Source organism: Candoia aspera, chromosome 1, assembly GCF_035149785.1.
Source record: "Candoia aspera isolate rCanAsp1 chromosome 1, rCanAsp1.hap2, whole genome shotgun sequence".
Taxonomy (NCBI): domain Eukaryota; kingdom Metazoa; phylum Chordata; class Lepidosauria; order Squamata; family Boidae; genus Candoia; species Candoia aspera.
Window position 1 is genome coordinate 299,608,383 of NC_086153.1, and position 23,612 is coordinate 299,631,994.

A 23,612-nucleotide genomic window follows, 5' to 3' on the forward strand; every position below is an offset into this window, starting at 1 on the left:
ATGCAGGTTTTAAAGATCTAAAGTCAACATTTGCCAACACAAAAGATCACACAGAAACCAAATAAGCTCACAAAAAGATACTTTACCATATACCCTTCATATAAGTGATCTCACCTTAAGCCTTCACAGACATTTATAGTATATTTTATTTTAAAAGATAGTATAGATCTGATTCACTGATGTGCCTTGTCATAAATGTAAAATATAAGCAAAGTATACTGCTATTCTAATGTTAGGATGTGTGAAATCTGTTTTTCACAAAGCTCAAAATATAAGACAAAACAGAACTAGTTTCCTAAGTGGCATCTAAGACTGAACATTAGATCCTCCATTGTGTAGAATGGTTTGGATCTAGCCGGATCATACTTGATTTCAAGTCAGACTATTCTAAGTAAAACTGAGGCCTCATCCACATATCTTTCTTGCCTCAACACTGAGATGACCTGCTAATTGTATGTTGAAGACGTGTCCTCACAATGGAATCTCCATCTTAGTGCCAGCCGGAGACTGAGGCAGGCTGAAACTGGATTGGTGATTTGGCAGAAAAGTGACATCGTCCATTGGAAAATGCAATGCCATCTCCCAAGTGAACATTCTGATTTTTACAAGAGGAGCCTGAGAGGTGCTGACAACCTGCGTGGCTCCAATAGGTCCACTGCAGGACTGTCCTGTTCCATCAAAGGACAGGGCTTTGTGCTTCCTTGGCCATGTCTATTGTGGCTGCTGGAGAGAACAGAACCTCCCATTAGCCCATATTTTCTTTTTTCAGCTTGGATCAGAATAGTGACCTGGAAGGCATTCCAGAAGATTGGTGTTCCTACCTGTAATCTCTACTTGCTGGAGAGGAAAAAAATCCTAAGGAGACAGGGATCCTTTCACCGTCCCTGCTCCTCTCCTCTCTTCTTCTTGCACTTGCTCTTATCTCCATATTTTCCCCACCGCAGCCTCCACAGCCACATGTGAGGGCAGCAACTCAACTTGGAGGCCTGGGGGCAGTGAATTTTGCAGAGCAGCATGTTTTCCTCCTGTCTGGGCACCAGTGGGAAAACACATCACTGAAGGGTGGGGAAAAGACGTAAATCCCCTTGGATTACACTGACCTTTTAAAGATTGGTCTGGTTCAGTGCATACTTTGAGCGCAAACTTGTAGCTTCGCGTGAATTTTTTCAAGTTATTGCTTTTGCCTGATTCTCAATTCCAAACATAGAAGAGCTGCAAAGTATATTCCCTGACAATGAATTATTCCAAAATACAAACAGTATTTGTATCTTAGAGTTACCTTTTTTAATGAGATGAAGGTGAGTCCCATACTGATCTCTGGGAGGTTCTACAAACCCCGTTGAATAATGAAATTAAATGTATGAAATCCGTTCTATACATATCCTGCTTATGAATACGTTGCTTCAGAAACGTTTAAAATGTATATCTAAAGCTTGATGGTGGTTTATTTTATTTTAAAGTCCTGATAATCCAAGAGATGCTATTTTCAGTGTGCATCTAAAACTGCAGTATTTCTGTCCTTTATGGCCTATAAAATCCAAAACCATTTCTTGCAAGACAATGAAACCATATTTTTTTACAATATCAACTCTGAATAAAATAGAGAGAACTATAATTAGGATGTTACAAAAATTAAAATGTATTCTCCTTCACTGACAATTTTTTTTTTCTGGGATAGAAATATATTCTTATCTAGATTTTTTTCTTTTCTTTTTCAGAGGGGAGGGAAGAGGAGGAAGTGCTAGGACAAGGAGTTTAAAATGTATCCTTGTGACAATTATTGTGCTGATTGATGGACCACACAAAATTGCTGTATGACTTTAAATGTGCCAGATTGCATTAGAGTCATTTTCAATCCCTCATGCGAGTAAAGGTATGCTCCAGCCATCAGACAAAATGTTTTGGTCTTTCTTTCTTAGGGATATAAAAGAGAAATAAAGGGAGGGGGGAAGGTTTGACAAAAGTAGTTTTGCAATGCTCAAAAAAAGAAAAGAAAAAGCCAATGCAATGGAGAATGAATACAAAGAAGAGCATAAACATGTAAATCAATTTTTGTCTCCACCCAAAACAGTCTTTTTATTTTGTTTTGCTTATTTCATTTCCATCCCAGTTTTGAAAAGAAAGCATTTATGAAAATAAGAAATGGAATAATTTGAATGCTTATTCAAAACATGGAATAACTTAAGTGAAAAATAATAAGGTTATGATGGCAAATCAGTGGAAAAATGAGATGTGCACTAAATGTCTCCTTTTCCTTAAAAAGGTGAGAACATTCTATACACTAATTAATTTAGATGTAATTAAATAAATAATCATGGTTTTTACAGACTGCTGAATCAATTTTGCTGAGAAGGTACTTGTCATTTTGAGATGTGGAAGTGCAGGGTCAATGAACAGAGTAAACATGCATAGAATGGGATTCCAGAAGCAACCAGGAGTCTTATGGCAGCTTGAAGACTAACAAATAAACTCAGTTCAAGCTCTAAATTGCCATTCTGGTTTGAAAGTGAATTATTGTTCGACAGTAGGGGGAAACCTCTTCATCAGAACAATGATTGTTCTGGATTGAGCCATAAATGGGATTCCATCTTAACTCACAAAGGCTATCTGAGGCAGAATACTGTATTAAGTGGGTTAGATGGCAATCCCAAACTGTAAAATCACATAACATCTATGTGCCTAACTACTAAATGAACATGAGTAGAAACAAGGCCTTCCATTGATAAATATAATTATATGTTATAAGGGAAAAGTAAGGAGATGAAAAAGCAATTTAAGAGAAACATTAGGGAATCTGTTCATTGGAAGTTCATTTTTAAAAGAATGCCACTGAAATAATTTGCTAAGAAATATGTCTCATGTCCCTGCCAACAGGTTACTGTTGGAAAAGATGAGCATTTCATTTATATTAATTATTGCTTATTTCATACTTTAGCAGTGATCTCCACCCTAATTAAAGTACTTATCCTCTGTGACTGTCTGCCTCTGTACCTTCACCAGGTCCTTACATTTTTCAAACTGCAACAGCATACGCCACCTTCTCATCCTCCATCTGCCAGCTGTTTAGTACATTCATCCTCAACTCCTTTGACTTCCTTTCTCTGTAACTGTGTGCCCATGTGCTGCATGTCTGTAAAGAGAGGGGAAGAAAGAAGGTGGACCTAGAAAAAATAGCATTCATACCTCCCTGTCAAGTTTGTATCCCTTCAATGGAGAGAAGAACATTCTAAAAATGGTTTGTGCATTAGGAGAATTATTATTAACCAATACCAAAACAATTCAGACCCACCCAATAATTCTATAAGGAGGCAGTGAAAACTTAAGTCTTTGTGGAATTTAATTGCTTTTTATTGCTTTCTTGCTCCTCCATGAGTTTTGTTCTCAGGAAAGGACTTGTCTTTCACAATCTTTATCTACTTTGAATGGAAATGGCAAATGGGTCCATTGTGCTAACAGGGCAACTCTGAGCACTGTATCTATTTCAATGCATTTTGTGCAGAAGACCTTCCAGGAAAATCGCACCCAGCCTTTCTCCAAAACCTTTCCCCTTTGTCTTCCTCTTCCAGACTCAAACATCCCAGCTATTTCGTTAAAAAATCCTTCTGTTTTTGCCACCCTTTTTATGAATGGGGGGAGGGAGGGAGGCAGAGAGGCAGAGAGGAAGAGGGATAGTACCTATGAGGCCAGAATTAATCTTTAGGGGGAAATTAATTCTTAAAAATGGAAGCTGGACAAAGAAACTGGCTTTCTACAGCTCTGCAGTTTATCAGTCCTAAAGCTGAAATCTGTTTCATGCTAAATTAACATGGTTAAAAGCTAATTGCAGGTTTTTAGGGTGGAAGGGCAAACAGAAAAGAATTGCATCAAGCCAACCACATTAATTTATGAATGAAATTTCAGTCCCAATAAAGTAAAGTGGTATTTCATCCCCTCACCATTCTTTCTTCTTTAACCTCACAGAAAAATACACCTGTCACATTGTTTTCAAATGCAATAAATTATATATTTTTTAAAAAAAACTTATAATATACACCAACACCTAATCTTAACTCTACTGTTGTTGACTTTATAAAAAAAAAAGCAAGTAAACCTGATAGTTTCCATCCCATGCATCCAGGCCTACCATAAAACAAGTTTGTTTCTATATTGGATATGACTCTGGGTATTTGTGAATGCGCACTCTCTCTCTCTCTCTCTCACACACACACACACACAGATACACTCACATAAAGAAAATCTATCACAATGTTTGAAGAGCTAATATAGGACCTTTCACAACTCCCTGGCTCTTACACGTAGTTTGCTTTCTCTGCCCTACCTTTCTCCCCTCTCTGATCCCCAAAGATTGTGATACACATGATTTCTTTTTCTTACACAGAGATAAACTTACAATACACTGCTCAGAGGTTACCTCAGTGCAGAAAGAATGTAAGAGCAAGCTAATGTTCCCATGATTCTTCCTTATGTGATCCAATACAAAGTACCAGCACATGCTGCTTCCAAGATCACAACCACCTTTTTTGCTTGTAATGATCCACCCAGTTGAAAGCATCATGTGGGATCAGCAAAGGATAAAGATTTACAAGTGGTATTCCAGCCTCTGAAATCCTTGTTTTCTCCAGATGGTGTGATAGATTAAAAATGAGAAATGAAATTGCCATGAGATATGCCTTAAAGGTATAGTTTAAGTTGGAAGAACATACATCAAGTGTTATGTTTTTCACCTGAACAGCATGCTTCCAAAAATTAGTTTATGCTGGCAGAAAGCACAAGCTAATTTTTTTGCAAGAGCTGACGTTTACTGAAGCATGCTTTTCAAAAAATAGTTATAACAATTTGATATGAGAAATGGATTACAGGTCTGATTGCACAACTGTCCTGGACATATCCAGGCTCAAACATAATATGTCTAACACTGATCTTTCACATCAAAATATTCTAAGAATTGGGTTTTGGGCAGGCAAAAGAAACTGGCAGTTGATTTAGACAAGTTTTTTTCAACATAAATTATTTCTTTTATAGACAACAAATGGAAGGAATCCATTTGAGCTAGATTGTCTGAATTGATCCAAGACACAATAGCCTACACTGCTTCTAAATTATTAAGAAATTCACTTTGGGGGATATAAACTAAGATTCAAAGCAGCCTATGTAATTTCCAAGATGACTGTTGCTAGGGGATATTTCAGCCTAATCATGCAGTGCAGAGTTAGGGTATAAACTGCTCTCACAGAATTCTTTGTCTTTGAAGCACTGAAACAGCTAGAATCAAAGTAAAAGATTTCAGAATTGCAGCTGTACCATATTGCAAAAAAAAAAAAAAAGTATTTTAGCAGAGTGAATACCAGTTCTTATTTTCAGCAATTAAGAAGGCAATTAACTATCCAATTTGTGGTAGATGCTGGAATTTGTAATATCTACCAAATGATACCTCTCTACAACAAACTCAGATATTTATTTCATGATACCAGCAAGCTCCAGATTCTGAACATGCTATGATGGAATTTAGCAGGACAAACTCTGAAGGACAAAGTAACAGTCTTTTATCTCAGGGGACGATATATCATTCTCCATAAACTTTCTGGAAACAATGGTTTTAGATGCTTCTATCATCTCATGGTACAAAAATCTCACCAATCTTATCCTGTGAAAGGAACGATCTTTTCTCAGCTACTTTTTGGGATAGTTACTGAGAATTCATTGTTGTTTTGTAATCAATTTGTCCATTTAACCTTTTTTACTAGGCCTGTTTTGTCCCCAAAGGCAGAAAAATCCTATTCAAAACAGAATGCAACTTGCTTCCTTTATGCATTATTTTAAAGGGGCAGTCCTCTTGACTTCTTATCTGGTACATTTGGATTTCATCTCTTCCTGAAGTTTTGCTCCAGCCAAAATCGAACCTCTTGAAGATTGTAGAAAAAAGGGCCTTTTCCCCCCAAGTAGGCAATTTTTTGTCTTTGTACAATGCATACACGCTCAAAAGAGACTCCATAGGCCACATTGGCATTATTGTCCATGCAGTCAGCCACTATCTGGCACTGTGGTGGCAAAGAAAACTTCTTTAGAAGCTGGTGAGCAGCAGCACATCTATCTTCTTGGTTCCTATGTTTCTTGACTTCAAATGAAGATGAGATACCAGGAGCAGCCCAGCCATCTGATGGGTGAGCCTCATCAATGTAGACTAACAGAAAGTCAGCCACACTAGAGAACTCTTCCACCAGCTTGCCAAAGGCAGACAGCTGGTTTGTGAAGGGAGGTCAGGTAGCTGACCCAAAGTTGATTACAAGTGGGCGCTCTGATTTGGCAAAGTCTAAGAGGTGGCATTCAGTACCATACTTTCCCATGGAGCTTTTCCATCTGCAGCTGCTGCTGCTTTCAGCAATGCCATTAGGTATGTGGATGACATTGGAATTAGGAGCTTCTCCACCCAATTTCACCTAGTGATTAAAACAAAAATATGATCAGTTACTATGGTTTGATGCCATTTATCTTGCATTGTCCCCCTTACTAAACAAATAACTGTTAGTTCCTCTATTACTGATCCCATTCAGAAGCAAATTCTAGCATGCATTTCCTCTCTCCCCTTACTTGTCTGACAAATATTCTACTATGCTGTGGCAGAGAAAAATACTAATATCAACATAACATTAAGAATGAGTCTTTTTAAATAGTAAGTCTAATATGGCCAAGCCATATAACTGGCAAATGCTTTTATTTTCTTAAAAAACAACTCTATTATTTAGAACTATTTAGAATTATTTATTTCTTTTAAATAAATACCTTCTACAACTTTTAAAAACTGTACAATGTTATAAATTTTTACTGGAAACTGAAGCTCATTTTCATAGCCCAGTGTCAATAAATACATGCTTGCAATCACATTAGAGGTGGATAGAGATATAAGAAATGCTAGTGGTCATGTTAGAGGTATATTGGTTGGAGCATGAATGCACATTTATTTTTTATTTTTTTATTTTTGTCCCACCTTTATTATTTTTTTTAATAAATAACTCAAGGTGGCAAACATACCTAGTACTCCTTCCTCCTCCTATTTTTCCCACAACAACAACCCTGTGAGGTGAGTTGGGGTGAGAGAGAGTGACTGGCCCAAGTTCACCCACCCATGCCTAAGCGGGGACTAGAACTCACTATCTCCTGGTTTCTAGTCTGATGCCTTAACCGCTAGACCAAACTGGCTCTCACATGTACTTTTGTATGGAGATAATGCCATTTTCTTGTTCCATTCATTGAGTTAAATGATTCAAAGTGACGTATTCATGATGTAATTGTGTGTGGCAAAATTATGTGAACTTCTAGGATTATCAGTTCATTTGAATGAGAAATCAGAGGCAGGTGTTTCAATCCGTAGGATGATAATCAAATGTGAGTGTGGGAGGTCCTGCCTTATTTAAAGAACAGAATTCTGGGTATTTACTATCACAGTCTGATCTTCACAATACAGATATTTTATTTATTTGTTTATTTATTTATTCAATCAATTTATATATGTGGAAATGTGTCATGGTACGAACAAAGGAGATTTCTGAGGACCTCCAAAAAATAGTTGTTGATGCTCACCAGGCTGGAAAAAGTTACAAAACTATTTCCAAAGAATTTGGATTCTACCAGTCCACTGTCAGGAAGATCATGTACAAATCCTTTTCCTCAATGAATAAATTGTGGTGGTATAGAGCAGTCCACATTATAGTAGATATACAGGAGTATATAGAAATGAACAAGTATAATGTTTTTGACTCATTTGCTTAATTGGGTTCTCTTTATCTAGTTCTAAGATTTGTGTGGAGAACAGATCACATTTTAGGTCATATTTATGCAGAAATATTGAAAATTCACAGGGGTCCTGTCAATTAGAATCTGTCTTTAATAATTTTTTAATGGAATTACAGAGAACAGGGTGCAGCCTACTCTTTTCATTTAGAACTGCTATCAAGAATTCCCTTAGTTTTCTCAAGGCTAAACATTCTGATTTCTTCAATTTCTCCCCCTTGGGTTAAGTTTCTAATCCCCCAGTAATTCTCTTTGCCTTTCTTTGGTCCCATTTTAATTTGTCTGAATCCTTCTTAAAGTGCAGTACTCAAAACTGAACTGAGGAGATGAGGTGGAGTCTGACTAATTCAGAATAGAATGGGATGATCACTTCCCATGATTCATAGATTATACTTCTATTGATGCAGCCTAGAATGGTGTTGTATGTTTGTTTATTTATTTTGCAGGCACATTACACTGCTGACTCACATTCAGGTTATCATTATCTATAATTTCAAGGTCTTTTGAGTGTGGACTGTTGCCAAACCATGTATCCTTGATCTTATTGCTGTGCATTGATTTCTTTTTCCTAGATTTTAAAAAAAACTACATTTTTTCCATTAAATTTTGGTCTGGTTTTTTTTTCAGTCCATTTTTCCAGTCCTATCAAGATCAATTTGAATTCCATATCTCTTCAAGGATTTTAATTATTCTATCCAATTATGTGTCATATCCAACTTTAATAAGCATTTTCACCATCTTGTCATTCAAGTCATTAATAAAACTGGTAGAAAGTATCTGGTCCAGGACTGAACTCTGTGGCATCTCATTTGAAACCTCCCTCTAGTTTGATGAGGATGTGACAAACGTTTTTAAGTATACTTTGCAAACCAGCTGTGGATCTACCCAATAAACATTCAGCCCACACTTAACTAGTTTGCTAATTAGATGCATTTCCTCTTTTTAGTAGCACATATATGGCCACCCTAAAATGAGGATATCTTTAGTCATATGAAATTCAGTTCTGTGCCCTGGTATAGCTATTGATGATTGAACATATCTTTATCTGATTGATTTCTACCCAGCTTTTTGCTCAAAGTGGCATATATAGCTTCCTTCTCCTATATTTCCCCACAGCTTTAGTGATTTTGCATTAAAGAAAAATGATTGGCCCAAAGTCACCCTATTAGCTTCTATGGCCCAGGGTGGATTAGGGCCTAGGCATCCCTTTAACTTGAAATTAAAAAGAAAATATCTATTAAATGAAATCACTTTAATAACGTTATTATTCTGTGCATTTCTCAAGACTTATGAATGAAAGTAAAGTGAGTTTCTGCCAGTCAGAACAGAGTAAGACAGAATATTTCAAAGAGAATTTCTGAAACATGAAAAACATAAAAAGGAGCTGAAAGTAGTGGTTCAAAGGATAACTAGAAATAGCCATAATTTTCTGTTCTAGCCCAATCTTATACATCTTTACTGATGGAGTTTTTAAAGGTTAATAAAAGAACTCCAAGCAGCTAACAGCAATCTTGCAGAGTAGAAGCATAGACCAAAAAAGGGAACTTGCACATCAAGCTTAATTACGTTCAGAAATAAATTCAGTCATCACACTGTAGTTAGATGAAGAAAAATAGAGATAGCTTACTTTTATTCAGTAGATCTGGATACAGGCAGGTTCATACTAGAAAGCACTTAATCATCACTGGTTCTTTGTAGGCACTTTCTATGTGGAATAGAACGTGTGCATGCAAGTGAGATGAAAGAGGACAAGAGTTGCATTTCTACAGCAGCTCCTGCTTGCAGGTCTGCCAGAAGGGTAATGGAGATTGTTAATCCCCAAGCCCAGGAAGAAGGAGGAAGTGGAAATCAGGTGACCCATGTGACATCCCACAAGCACAATAGAGATGTGTTTACTAGAGAGACCCACTTATGCATATGAGACAATGATGAGTTGACCCCTGATAATTCCAACATTTACTAGCCTCTGTAACTGTATAATTCTTAAGTTGTAGACCATGCTATGTGTATGTCTACTACAATACACCATTCCATGCAATCAAAACCAGGCTTCTCCTACAGTTATTAAATATACAACTAGTTATGTCAGTTGTGGCTTCCTGTTTGTTATTTCCAAATTATAAAAAGCAAGATCAATATGATAGTACTTCCATTTTGAAGATTTCACTCAGCAATATTTAATCCCATTCTTAAAAAAAAATAGATACTTAAAATTTGGAAGAAGGACAAGGAAAGAACCCTGTATCCTAGGATCTTTGCTATCATCTGTTCTTTCAAGTATCAAATCCTTTTGGTGCCAAGGCATTGGTTTAATTATGTTCTAACAAAGTAATCTTTAACAACCAAGAGATCACAACTGACTTGGGAAACAAATAATACTGGTTTCATGTCATCACATATATGGAATGTAACCAAGACATCCCCTGGTATGGGTAGCATCACTGAGTTTCCCACATCAGCAAAAGAAATCTCATGACCACAGGTTATCTATCATATTAATTTTTTTGCTGTTAGGGGTCCTTGTGTTTATTTGGAAAATTTGTCCTTAATGAGACAGACTTGCCAAGCAAATATTCACAAGGCCTTCTCTACTCTTGCAACAGAGTAATTAGGTCGGTGCCTTGTTCTGTGCTAGCATTAGCCACTCCAAAAAGCCAATCCTGACTAGTAGTTAATGCTTAGACACAACAGGCTGCATCTCCTGCTAATTGGTCATGATGAAGCTGTAACATTCCCAAAGGTCATCTTTATTCTAGCAGGTTGAGGGATGGGATTGACATCTACTTCATGAGGCTGTTTGGTTTCTTTGTTGTTGTCATTCATTACTGAAGAGGGTGGAATTAGCTCTTGGAAAAATCCCTACAACACACCACAGTGAAATGTCATCCAAAATAAATAAATTAAAAAAAAATATTTCTCTGCCAAACTTCTTTTGAAATTACAGACAAAGGCAGGCAGGAGAGCTGTTCTGAGAAGCAAACCCAGGAAATTCCACTCACACGCAATATCTCTGGCTCCAGCTTTCCTTTCCTATAACCATGGACTTCTCTTCTAACAAGCTGGTCACATAGCGTGTCTACCATAGAGGCTGCCATCAAAGCTGGGCTATGAGTTTCTATCTCACCTAGTTCTCCTCCATAGGGAAGATAGGAAGTTGTTCTTGCACAGCTACCTCTATTGAACTGAAAGCAGCAATTCAAGTTATCCATGTTTTCTTCTACCTCTTTTCTTCACTCCACTGAGGATTATGCAGTGAAAAGGATGATTGCATAACTGATTTATTGAGTTTACTGCTATAAGGTGAGCTGTTGCTTACATAGTTTTAAAATGTATTGGGACAAATGTGTAGCGTATACTGACAGCTTCTGTTAAATTCCTCAACATTCTCTTTTTACAGACATCTAAACCTCATCAGATCTAGTGGCAGTGAATTTCATAAGCCAATTACACATCTCATGAAGTCACACTATCAGTTATTTGTCTCAAGACCAGCTCAAATAAAACATTCAGATCAAAACACACTAAATCTTATCTATACTAGCTACAGATGGTTTGGCTGCCTAGACCCCTGCCATGCTGTGGTAACGATTCATTGGGACAATGTCTGGAGAAAGAGAAAGCTCTACTAGATGAAAGTTGCTTTGTAAATGCAATTCAATCTGCAATTCTATTTAATCCTCTAGGTCTAAGGAGACCCCCTTTAAAGTTACATTCAGTAGCAAGACCATGATTGGCATTGTTTTTTGCAGGCAAAGTGAAAAATGAGGTGTCAAAGGCAGGGAGAAGAGAGACTTATTCATAAATCACTGACTGGAATTAGAATTTGCCACTGTAGCATCCATGAACAAAGCATGCCAGCCTTTACATGATTTTCATCCCTATTTAACGAGGAACCATAAGTCTTTTCAATTCTCCATACGGGTTAGACTGCTGAGCTCTGTCAGGCTGTGTCAATTCCTTGCAGCAAAGAGATGTTGTCAAATAATCAACAGGCTCAGGCACCAACCATTTAAACACAGACATAATATATTAGGGTCATATTCAGAATTCCTCTGAACAGTAAAAATGTTTGAAGATTTGCTCTTTTATTTCATTCCATTCACAGACATCCAAGTTCTTAGCAGCCTGTCATTTCACAATGATTCATCCAAATTTTCACAGCCACTGGCATGAGAACAGTTCATAGCTACTATTGTGTTGTTTTTTCCTTTGACAAGACCCACAATTTTGCTATGCTCTTCAGTGGCCCTATTCATTATATACAGTTCCTGGAAAGCCACCCCCCTTAAGAGCCAGATGCTAGAAGCTATGAGTGGAAAATTACTTCTTTCTAAATGACATCTCCTTGCCTGTTGTCCATCCTTGAAGAATAAGAATTCTTCTTCTCTTCATTGACCAGGGGCTAGAATCACTACATCTCCCTTCCCCCCAGCTGACACCTCCCAGAGGCTCAAATTATTCCTTATGGTAATCACATAGTGGTGCTGAATGCCAAAGCTTCTTATGCTTCATCTGGCTGAGCAAAAGATGTTATGAAGACCCCAGAGCTTTCTTGACTCAAATCAGAGATGGGAAGTTTTGATGGCCAGGGGCTGCACCTAACATTTTTATAGAGAGTGAGGGCTAAAGTGTAGGGAGGTAACGAAGTTTGGAAACACAGTTTAGGAGCAGTTGAATAAAGTTAAGCCAATCTCAGAATCTTCACACCAGTTTTTGAATTCTTCCTGCTTCAAAATGATGGGAAACCTTTCTACTGCTTTTGGTAACTGACTGAAAATTGCTTGGAGGAATTTCAGAAGTTATGAAGCATTGGGGCTTCAGGTTTCTGATCCCTGACTTAAATATAACCATTAGCTTATTCATAGATCAAATACTCATTTCAGCCAAAAATAAGTTGAAATGGGCACTGCCATTCTCAATTTAGGAAGTACACTGCTTTGTCAAGAACAATATGAGAGAAACTCAAGCAAGTTGAAGATTATCTGAGATTACATAAACTGATCCCATTCCACCTCAAAGTAACATGAGAAACAATCTGAGGCCTTGTTTTTCAAAAAACAGTTTGTGAATATCTGTACCTGAATATTTTACTGAGAGTAATCATCTTGCAATATAAATTGTACATAGCTTGGAATGTCATCTTTGGAGAAGTTACCCACTGTTTCTGATTAAGCATCCAATATGGCTATTTTGACCTTAGAACTACTGGGTAAGTTTTTTTTTTTTCTTTTTAAATAGAGAGTTTCTTTCATAAGATTCTCAAATTGCCGTGAAATGCAAAGAAAGGCACTTCCTTGAACTCCAGGCCAAAATAAACAAAGATAAGGAAAGCAGATGGGCATAGGCTAAAAGGCTATGTCCCACTGCCCTAGAAGCCTGCCAAAATATGTCGGATTGGTATGTCAAACAGACGACATCTTACAAGGAATCCCACCCACTATTCTACAATATTTCCTCTGTCTTTATACATATTGCCTCTACAGTGATGCTATATACCATCACATTTCATATTAGTGAGATTTAGTGAGATGTCATGTGAAAAAGAATTGCAGAGGCATCCTCTCCAAGAAACAAGTCATGAACAGAAGAAAGCAAAGGCTGTTCCTCAGACTTGGATTCTGACAAGAGCTTTCCAAATCAGAGACACAAACTTACACAGAACCCCATGTGAATTCACATTTATGATCTTATATCAAGACGCTAAAATACTTTGCATTCCATTTACACACATACGTGCACACACACACACACACACACACAGAGTGTTGCATGGGGGAGAAGTTCCTCAAGGCTATTCTTGACCACTGAAATCCTCCCACCCACCCCCAACTGTTGGAATAATTTACTGATTTTTTTTATTTTACTGTTCCTTAAATACTTCTGAGTTCCAGGGACTAAGACTTTTCTGAAAGCAGCAGTTATGCGTTGTTCAAGTGAGAGAGGTAAGTGCTCCGCTAAATTAGATTGGAAAAACAGGGTGGCTTGCCCCCTGCTGACTTCCAGCCTAACCCTTTACACCTAACACCAGCCTGTGACAAGAGTTGCCCTTCGACAGTTTGTGTTGGCTGGTGAAGTTCCAGCCCAGGGCAATTGCTCTTGGTTGCTGGGTTTGTCTTCTGCTCTGAGACAGAAAGCATATTGAATACCTACTCCAGCAGCCACCTAAGAAGAGAGGATCTGAGGAAAGTAGATTTTCAAAAAGCTGTTATTAGGAGTAAATGTTTTCTCAGTGCCACACATGCCTGATGAGCAAATGTATTATGGTCTTCTAGGTCTTCAGACATTTTTCTCCAAAGGATGCCCTGATCTGAAATACAGGGTACACCGTATACCATTGAATCCTGGAAACCTTACAAACCATGAGGAAAAAAAACATACCCATTTAACTAAACTTATGCTGTAACCTTTCACTGACTTAATGCCCTTTAGGTTAAATCTCAGTAAAAGGCTTCTTTGTACCTTGAGAACAGCAGACAGAATGATTCAATTCCAGATCTATAAAGATGAGACTTTGGTCAACTTGATCTTGTGTTAAGGAGACCCTGAACTAGCATTTCTGGCTCTGACCTCAATTGCTTGTGTCATCCTCAATCATTATAGGGCTTTCAGTAACCATGAAAACCTGTAAGAAGAGCCACAGTACCCTCTAATCATATATAAACAAAGACATATACTGTATATACTGCAGCTTCTCACCCAGCTGCATCAGGTTTCCTGACCTCCTGGCGCTGGTCCTCAGAATAAAAGTATATTTCAGACACTGCCACACAGCTACCATTTTTACTTACCAAATCCTCAGAAACTAGTTTTCACTGACCCACAGATGTCTTCAACATTGCCTGAGGGAATGAGAACTAGTGTGGTATAGTCATTAATGTGTTGGACTTGTAACAGGGAGAGCTAGGTTCAAGTTCACTATCAGCCATGGAAGTTCACCTGGTAAATTTGGGTCAGTCACACTTTCCCATTTGATTTGACCGCAAATTAATAAATATAGTGGAAGTGCAAAGCTAAGTCTTTTCTTTCTTTAAAAAAAACTTGGTGAAAGAGTGGTGTGGTGCCACAGCACCTTAATCTCAAAGGGAGTAGGGAAAGGAACTTGAAAATCTGGACAATAAAAGAATTCCTACTAATGGGGAACTTCATGAAACATCATACAGATCTGAAGATCAATGAAAGGAAATTTCATTGTACTGTATGTTGCATGAACCTTTGGGTTCCTTGCATTTCCTTTTCTAGCTACTAAGGATCAGATCCATGGTAATTAAAATAAAAATGCAGTACAGACTTTTATTTTCTAACCTTCAGTTGAATCTTAGCATGAGACATCTGCTTTGCAAGTATTACAAAACTGGACATTTATATGTGCCGTACTATTTATATAATCATGAAATGATAGACCACATGAAAATGAATTTTGGCTGTATGTTACTCCTGCCTTTCTTCCTGGAGTTCATAAAATGAGATTCCAGGCAAGGCTGAAGCACAGCTTGATGAAGAGGGCAACTTTCCCCCACCTCCACCCCCCACAAAAGACAAGCAATGAGTTGTATATTGTTTGTATAACTTCTACACATATATGTTACCTACAGGTCAAACATGGTGGCACTAAGTCTGTATTGGATGATCTACAGAAATGATGACAATTGTGGACATCTTACACATATACAATGGCTGGGGAGAACTGCAATGTTTTCATAATATATTTTATTTATTTTTCATATATTTGTCAAATTTTGCCACCGCCTATCTCCCCCCAGAGGAGGGACTCTGGGCAGTTTACAATAAAAACAATATATGATGGAATACAACTGCCTTTTCCATCTTAATGGCACCCTGCAATAATTTAGGACCTTTTGGAGCAAGGGTATGAGGTGCCCTCAGAAAGAAGCCCTTTCTTTGAACTCTTCTTCTATAATGTAAAGTGACCCAGTGTTATAAACCCTAGCTCCATGAACCCTCATTATGTTAATTAGCCTTGTTGTAAAGAGCCTCTCTATGCAAAACAGGGTGTGCTTGCCTCCTGGGGCTGCATTTCAAATGATAAGGAGGGAACAGTACAAGGGGGAAAAAAACCACTGAACCTGGCAGGTGTTCAAAATGGAAAGCAAAGTTCAACAGCTATGTAGAAAGTACTTACTAAAGCTGGATAAAAATATCCCAAAGAGAAAAACTGAGCAAATAGGAGGGAGTCATCAATAACTCTGTCTAATTAAAAAGAATCTGTAAATTCACTTACTGCAAGATGGGCGATGACAAAATTTGAAATATAAATAAATCTAAATAAATAGACAGCAGCTTTAGCAACAAATTGCTCCATATTGTTTTAGCCCATTAAGTAAACTTTTTTATTCTGAATTTTAAATTTAACATGGCTCCTAACAGACTTTTTTTTTAGATTGTTTATCCCACCTTTATTGTTTTTATAAATAACTCAAGGCGGGGAACATATCTAATACTCCTTCCTCCTCCTATTTTCCCCACAACAACCCTGTGAGGTAAGTTGGGCTGAGAGAGAGGGACTGGCCCAAGGTCACCCAGCCAGCTTTCATGCCTAAGGTGGGACTAGAACTCACAGACTCCTGGTTTCTAGCCTGGAGCCTTAATCGCTAGACCAAATTGGCTAGACCTGCTGTGCCAGTCTTCAAACAACACAGCTAAGTTTCCTGTTTCTGCTCCTTGCAGGGATAACCTGCTGAGGAGAAGGGAAAAGAAGAGACAAGTGCTTAACTCAGAACAGGTATTCGTTAGGGCAATGTTAGTTACCCATCTCATCTCTCTGTCCGGGCTTCCGCTCAGTTAGTTGCTTTTAGTTATTCTACCATGCTATTCTAAATCACATTCTTACATTCTAGATGTAATACCCTAGATGCTCCAGTGTGAAATGAGATGTATAATGTATTTATTTAAGCTTTTAGCCTTTTTTTCTCAGCACGTTGTTTTCACAAGGCAGTTGACAAGATGATAAACAAAGAACAAACTATAGCAGTAGCTAAGCATGTTGTTATTAAGTTCAAAATGGGGAACAGAATAAAATTGTTATTTTTTTAAAAGACTGCAGTGATGGGGAAAGAGTTCCTTAGGTTTAGGACCACCATAAAAGAAGCCCTGCCTTGGATGTCCACCAGCCTAAGAGATTTCACAGATGGACCAAAGAGTATGATAATTGATGCTGATTTTAATGCTTCCAGGGGCTGAAATAAATTCAGTTTGTCCTTCAATTTACATGATCTGAAATAATTTAACATTTTGAAATCCAAAACTAGCATTTTGCATTAGGCCTGGAGGCAAGGCCTTCCAATATAACCCATGCTGAATAGGTATAATAAAATCTGGTTAACTAGCACCCACAACATTCTTACTGCCAGTTGTAGCTTCTGAACTAACTTTAAGAACATTATTTATCATATCACAGTAACCTTACCTAGACATGACAAATGCATATGTCACTATGGCTAAGTCAGCTTTCTCTAGATAGGATAGCAATTGTCAAGCTACCTTACCTCATTGAAAATTCTCACATCGTTTCCATACTAAGTCTAAGAATATTTCAAGACTGGGTACCTGGCCTTTAGTAAGGAAAATGATCCCATTTGGATTACCAAATGTCTCAACTCATAGTAGTTTTGCCATAGGTTGTTGCAAATTTCATTAGACTGGAAGAGGGACAGACAATTTGTACCTATGGCTGCAAGAAACTATCAGCTGCAAAAATTCTGCAGAGCCAGAGGAAATCCCACTGGCTTCTCCCACTGGCCAGCTAATCAGCATGATCTATTGGCTGTCTGAAAACAGATTCTTGGTTTTCTGCTGCCATTAGCAGTGGAAACACAGCAGTTTTTTCCCTGACAGGCAACTGAATAGCCTGACTATAGTGACTCTGGAATAGGTTAGCTGAGCTTTTCTCAAACTCATTAGTGATGCAGTTGAGTAGAAAATGGAAAGACTATTTATGAAAATGAGATTCAAGCAGATCAGTACATCAACCTTCTTTCTCCTTATTGCTCTAGTCTATAAGGAAAACATAGCAATGCCTTTGCAATATGCATGTTCTTTTTATACAAACACACTGGGATTTATTAAATTGCACTTTGCTCATCTTGTCTAGTATAGACCTTTATGTTTTGTTCTCCCTCAAGAATCTTACAGAAAAGTATGACCTTCAAAAACGCCACACTTCTTAATACATCTATGAGTGATATTCTTTGTGTTTGCTGTAGAAATGGTTATCCTTTGAGGGAAAAAATAAAACAGGAGACAAAAGTGAATGGGGGCATATATTGATTTAGAATAGGCAAACATCCAAGAAAAAGAATTTGCATATGTTCATCTGTGTATTGAAGTTGGATATTAATCAAAATAATATTTATATAATTGTTTCTTGGTAGAATGCTTGGAAATTTCAGATGCACAAAAATATTTCAAAAATACATTGACCAACAGGTATTTATTAATATATTACAGAGCAGGAGCAGGATGACTTGAAGAACTGAACAGAAGATTCTTAATAACATAATGGTCCGGATGCTATTATTTGCCTGGGGGAAAACTATTTATTTGCTTGCTTGCTTACTGGAGCTGTTACTATTCAGGAAACCTAGGGTACTTTTCTTGTAAACTATATTGCAGGAAGGAATTTAGGATTACAAAATTTATTTTATAGGGTATCGCATTAGAGCCACTATGAAATTTTGCATATCTCAATTCTCCTGAGCAGAACCATGAGCATCTGATACTCACAGTAGTACTTCAGCTCAAGTGCACAATTCAAAGCAGTCAGGATTTATATTACTACAAAAATTGTGGTATGTACTTCTTCAAACAAGACAAATATTGTTTTTACAAGTTTTTTTTACTGTTGTTTATTCATTTAGTCGCTTCCAACTCTTCGTGATTTCATGGACCAGCCCACGCCAGAGCTTCCTGTCGGTCGTCAACACCCCCAGCTCCCCCAGGGACGAGTCCGTCACCTCTAGAATATCATCTATCCATCTTGCCCTTGGTCGGCCCCTCTTCCCTTTGCCTTCCACTCTCCCTAGCATCAGCATCTTCTCCAGGCTGTCCTGTCTTCTCATTATGTGGCCAAAATATTTCAGTTTTGCCTTTAATATCATTCCCTCAAGTGAGCAGTCTGGCTTTATTTCCTGGAGGATGGACTGGTTTGATCTTCTTGCAGTCCAAGGCACTCTCAGAATTTTTTTACTACTCCAGGCAAAATTTTAATATAAGTCAAGATATTAAAATGTTCCCAAATAAATCCATATGTTTTCAGTTTTATATTCATAAAATCTGCTTCTCTGGAACATTTTTTTAACACCAACATTTTCTGTTGGTTGGGGAAAAAAAATATCAGCCCAGTGAATCCACCAAATGTTAATGCCTTGGGCCCATTTTTGGTACCAGAAAGAAAGCTATACAAAGCAATGGGCTGAAATCTGGAGAAAATATTCACTACTGTATACAGTAACATATAGGTCTGCCTATACACTCCTACCTTGTGAAAAGACTACATTACAGTTCTACTTCTATATAAATTCTGCAGTGAAAGAGTTTCAATATGCTATATTCTCAAACTTCAAAATACGAATGATGCTCTGGCAAAATATTTCCTACCGTAGGATTACCCAGAACAATAAACTATTAAGTACGATTTAAAAAATGTTTAGTGTATCTTGAAACATCTATTGAGCATTGTGAGAACTACTTTATTCAACAATAATTCTACCTATCATGGGAAAACATGTGAAGAGAGTTATCCCTGGGTACCCAAGACTCTCTCAAATTTACTCCTGATACTACCATGGGAGCTCTCCATGGTGCAAGAGATTCCTCAGAAGTATACATATGCCGCAGAAAAGGCTAGCATGGAAGAATCTCCTGAATAACCTATATTTTTTGGCAAAAATAGGAAGAACCTTTGATACCAATGCAAAGCAAATGTCTTCTCACCTATGGTCATGAAAAGGTTAGACTTATCTACTTCAAGCAGCATATAAAAGCTTCTTTGAATTTTGAATTCAAATTCTCTATGGAATGTTCACACTAGGTGAAAGATGGGTATCATCATCATCATCATCATCATCATCATCATCATCTCATGGTTTTTTCTTTTTCAAAAAAATCCATTTCTAGGAGTTAAAATTAAGGTTTTTTTTGCTTTGTCAGCAACTGGGGAAATACCAAGCTGTAAAATTATGTCAATAGGAGTTCCCCACAGTGAAGTTGTTTGAAGATCACCCAATCAGTTTATTAACCACAAATATTGAAAACCTTTTTAAATACTGTTCTGAAAAATTGTATGCTTCTCTTGCAAAATGCAAGGGGAGTCTGCACTTTCTCACAAGTTTCCATCTGCAAAATGAAAATTGGGCCAGAAAAAAAGTGCATGGCTATTTCCATTTTGCAGATGGAAACAGTGAGGTGGAGAAGATTGATTTCCTATCAATTCTGCCTAGTCATTTTAAATAGTGACAATAAAATATGTTCTCAGGCTTGGTAGATTGGTTAATTTTAATAGCTGGCAGTATGAGAAATTGGGGTTATTTGTTTGTCTATTAAGTCTGCAGTTCTACATATATTTGGACTCACCTAAATTTTACCATTGTATAAAAAAAAGGAAGAGATGAGAATCTGCCATTGTATAAAAAAAGGAAGACATGAGAATCTGCCACTGACTGTATTTGTCTGTCTGTGTCTATGCACTAGAAAAGAGGTTTTTGGAGGGCACAGAGTAAAATCACCAGTGAATGCAATAGTGCAGACAGTTCAATCTCTGTTTAGACCTTAGTATAGTGCTATTAACTACTCAGGAAGTGGGCAATACAGAAAAGATTTTTGTAAAACAGAATAACTAAACCCAAGCAGCTAAATTAGAATATGAATGTATATCTCTTAATAAAACAACACTGGAATAAATTAACCCACAATCAGACGGCTAACTTTTTAATACTTTCTGTGCTAAATGCCTAGGATCATAATATTTACCATTCTTGTGTTTGTCTAGTAAATGTTATATCAACTCCATGCACATGTTATCCTAACACCTCTTCCTATCTGCAGTGGACACCAAGGTCCCTCTTCAGATTTTTGGTCTTCAGCCCCCCGTCCACAAACCTACCTGCTTGTAGGCATCCAGGAGAAAGCTATTCCAGACGCAGCGCAACCCCTCTGATGTGAGCATCCTTCGCCATTCACCACGTGCAGCCTTGGAGCGGCTCAGGAGAAGCACCATGTGCTTCAAGAGGACCACCGAGTCATAGAGGGCGAGGAAAAGGCAGTTGGAGAAAAAAACCGGCAGGATCTGAAGTGTGATCAACAGGTCAATGCTTAACAAACCCATCTTGCTTGCTCTTGTTCTTCAAAGGGTTCCTTGGAGTTCCTGTTTCATGCCCTGTGCCCTCATGGAAAACAACAATAAAAATAATAAAATCTAAGGGGCTTTTTAAAAATTCATAGTGCTCCGTTAGCTCTCTTTCAAAGTTGGCTCAGTTCTCACTTCAGTGGAGCCGCTTTAAGAAATAAAAAAGAAGAAAAGCACCACGCCAACATGAACGTTTTTCCACCCTGAACTGCTTTTAATTTTTCAGAAACTCTAACTGAAACTACTGTTGTTGTTTTTACTTAGCCAGAAGCCCTTTTCAGTCCTCTAAACACACACACAGGGAGAGAGACAGCCAGGCTGCCAATTGCCTGTAATTCTAAAACTGAAACGGAACAGGCTAACTTTCCTCTAATTTTCTCCTATTTAAATAGTTTTCTCATTCTTTATTACCAGAGCTATCAGGTGAAATAATACTTTTTTCTGTCATGGGAGGGCTCTGAGGAAAGTCTTTGCACACAAACTTTCTGCTCTTCCCTCGCTGGCTGGCTCGGCTCAGCCTCTCTCCCTGCCACTCTTCTGTCTCTCTGCCTCTTCTCGCTATCTGCCTGTGGTACAAAGTGCTTTTCCTCTGGAGCCCTAGCTTGGTTCCCTCAAGCCTTTTATACATTCCCTGGCTAATTGCTGCAATAGAGAAATGAAACCCTAATCTTAGTAAAGATCTTGACGTCAATGTAAAAGAGGGCTTTACTTTGGCCAGGACTACAGTGAATAGAAAAGTAAAATTCTCAAAACTTTCTCTCTCTCTCTCCCTTTTTTTTTTAAAGAACAAGAAGGGAGGGGGAGGGAAGAATGTTGCTTTGTTGTTTCCAGACAAAAAACAAAAATCCACAAACTAGATACCTCAGATAGACATTTTTCGGTCTTTTACACATGCTTTCAAACTTTGGGAAAACATATCCAAATGACAGAGAGTGACACAGAAACAGGGTGTTCTATTGTCTAGGATTTCTCTCTCTCTCTCTCTCTCCCCCCCCCCCTCATTCTCTCATTCTCTCATTCTCTCTGCTTTCCCCCATTATTATTTTGCCCTTTTGTATTTTCCAAGAAGGTGTAAGGACTGATACATCCTAGAAAAGGGCACATTTTGGTGTGTTTCCCTCCCACAACTATCAAGTACATCAGCATGAGTTGTTTTAAATATCTTTTGTTGTTGTCTTCTTGGTATTTAAAGAAACACAAGAAACACCCAGTCTGACTTCATCTGCTAAAATGAAAAAGAATAAAAGAACAGGAAAGAGAAGAGCAAATTTAAACTAAGCATTGACTAACACTTTATTTCAAAGGCAGAACTGTTATTCCTTCTAGATTGAATGCTTCAAAAGGGTCACAAGGACTATTTTATGGCATTTTAATATATCTCCAGTTATTTTCACCATGGCCATTCCCTACTTCCTTAAAAAAAAAACAGACTTATAGCGTAAAACTATCGTCTCTGGGAAGATGATCGGTGGAACTCAGATTATTTTGGACTTCCCTTGCATCAGGGTAAAGTCTCTTAGTGAAGTCCTCCTCATTGTAGCTGTGGAAACCTGCTCTCAGTGTCTGACAGTGTCAGATAGCAGTTGGCTCCACCAGCATACCTATCAAAGAAGTTGTCACAGTGAATTGTTTTCTTCTCTGAAGCAACAGAATGGCCCCTTTTGCTAAGCCCATAGAAAAATGGTGGAACGAACCCTTTTTCTCTCTCCTACATCCTTGGGTGGTACACCTGAACTGGGCATAGGCTTATATTAGGTTTCCCTCCATCATTCATCTCTTAGACCTACATATTGTTGTACTGTCTTATGACTGTTCTGTTGTATATTCTAAATATATGGTTTTATTCCACAGGTAGCCTCATAACATTCTCAGAAAATACATTAACTTAAAAAAAAAGATTACTACTGATACCTATTTTACATAACAGGGAACTGGACTGAAAGGCAGTTAGATCTATATATCCACTATGAAACTAAGATTTGGACAATAGAAACCATTTTCATGTACCAACCCAACCAAACTAGTTCATAAAACAGAATGCTATATGATTATATAAGAATCAAACATCAGGATTCACCAAAATACTAAACATAAAATACAAAATGTGTTCACTATTGCAAATACTACTGCATATTCCCAGGAGTGTTTGTGAGATGTTTCCTCTTCAAAATTGTATTTGAATAAACATAATTTCATTATAATTGAATAAGTATAACTTCAATCTGATAGTGAACAGGAATCTAGGACAAAAGAATAACAACATCAAAGTGACTTGGCATACTTTATCAAATTAAACTTGGCCTCTCCCTTCATATACCTATCTCTCAAACCACTAACTATTGTGACCAATTGAACATAATGGGAAAAATGCTTATTGGGGAGAAGCAATCATAAGCATGCCTAATTTCCAGTACTGTTAAGGCACTCAATCAGAAGACAACTGGACAAGTGACTCTAGTGTAAC

The 23,612-nt window shown here is 37.7% G+C and overlaps 1 protein-coding gene across 2 annotated transcripts; it reads right to left on the reverse strand.

Moving 5' to 3' along the window:
• Nucleotides 1–2,417: 2,417 nt before the first annotated feature.
• DIO2 (iodothyronine deiodinase 2) lies at nt 2,418–21,917 on the reverse strand. 2 transcript variants are annotated; one of them, XM_063290182.1, is made up of 2 exons: nt 20,906–21,916; nt 2,418–6,437 (listed from the first exon to the last, which is right to left on the reverse strand). In XM_063290182.1, exons 1-2 carry the CDS (start codon nt 21,125–21,127, stop codon nt 5,817–5,819), a joined length of 843 nt encoding a protein of 280 aa, XP_063146252.1. In that variant the 5' UTR covers nt 21,128–21,916; the 3' UTR covers nt 2,418–5,816. The 2 variants fall into 2 exon arrangements, with proteins under 2 accessions (XP_063146252.1, XP_063146253.1); XM_063290183.1 differs by having other exon boundaries at nt 5,862–6,437; nt 20,906–21,917.
• Nucleotides 21,918–23,612: the final 1,695 nt, after the last annotated feature.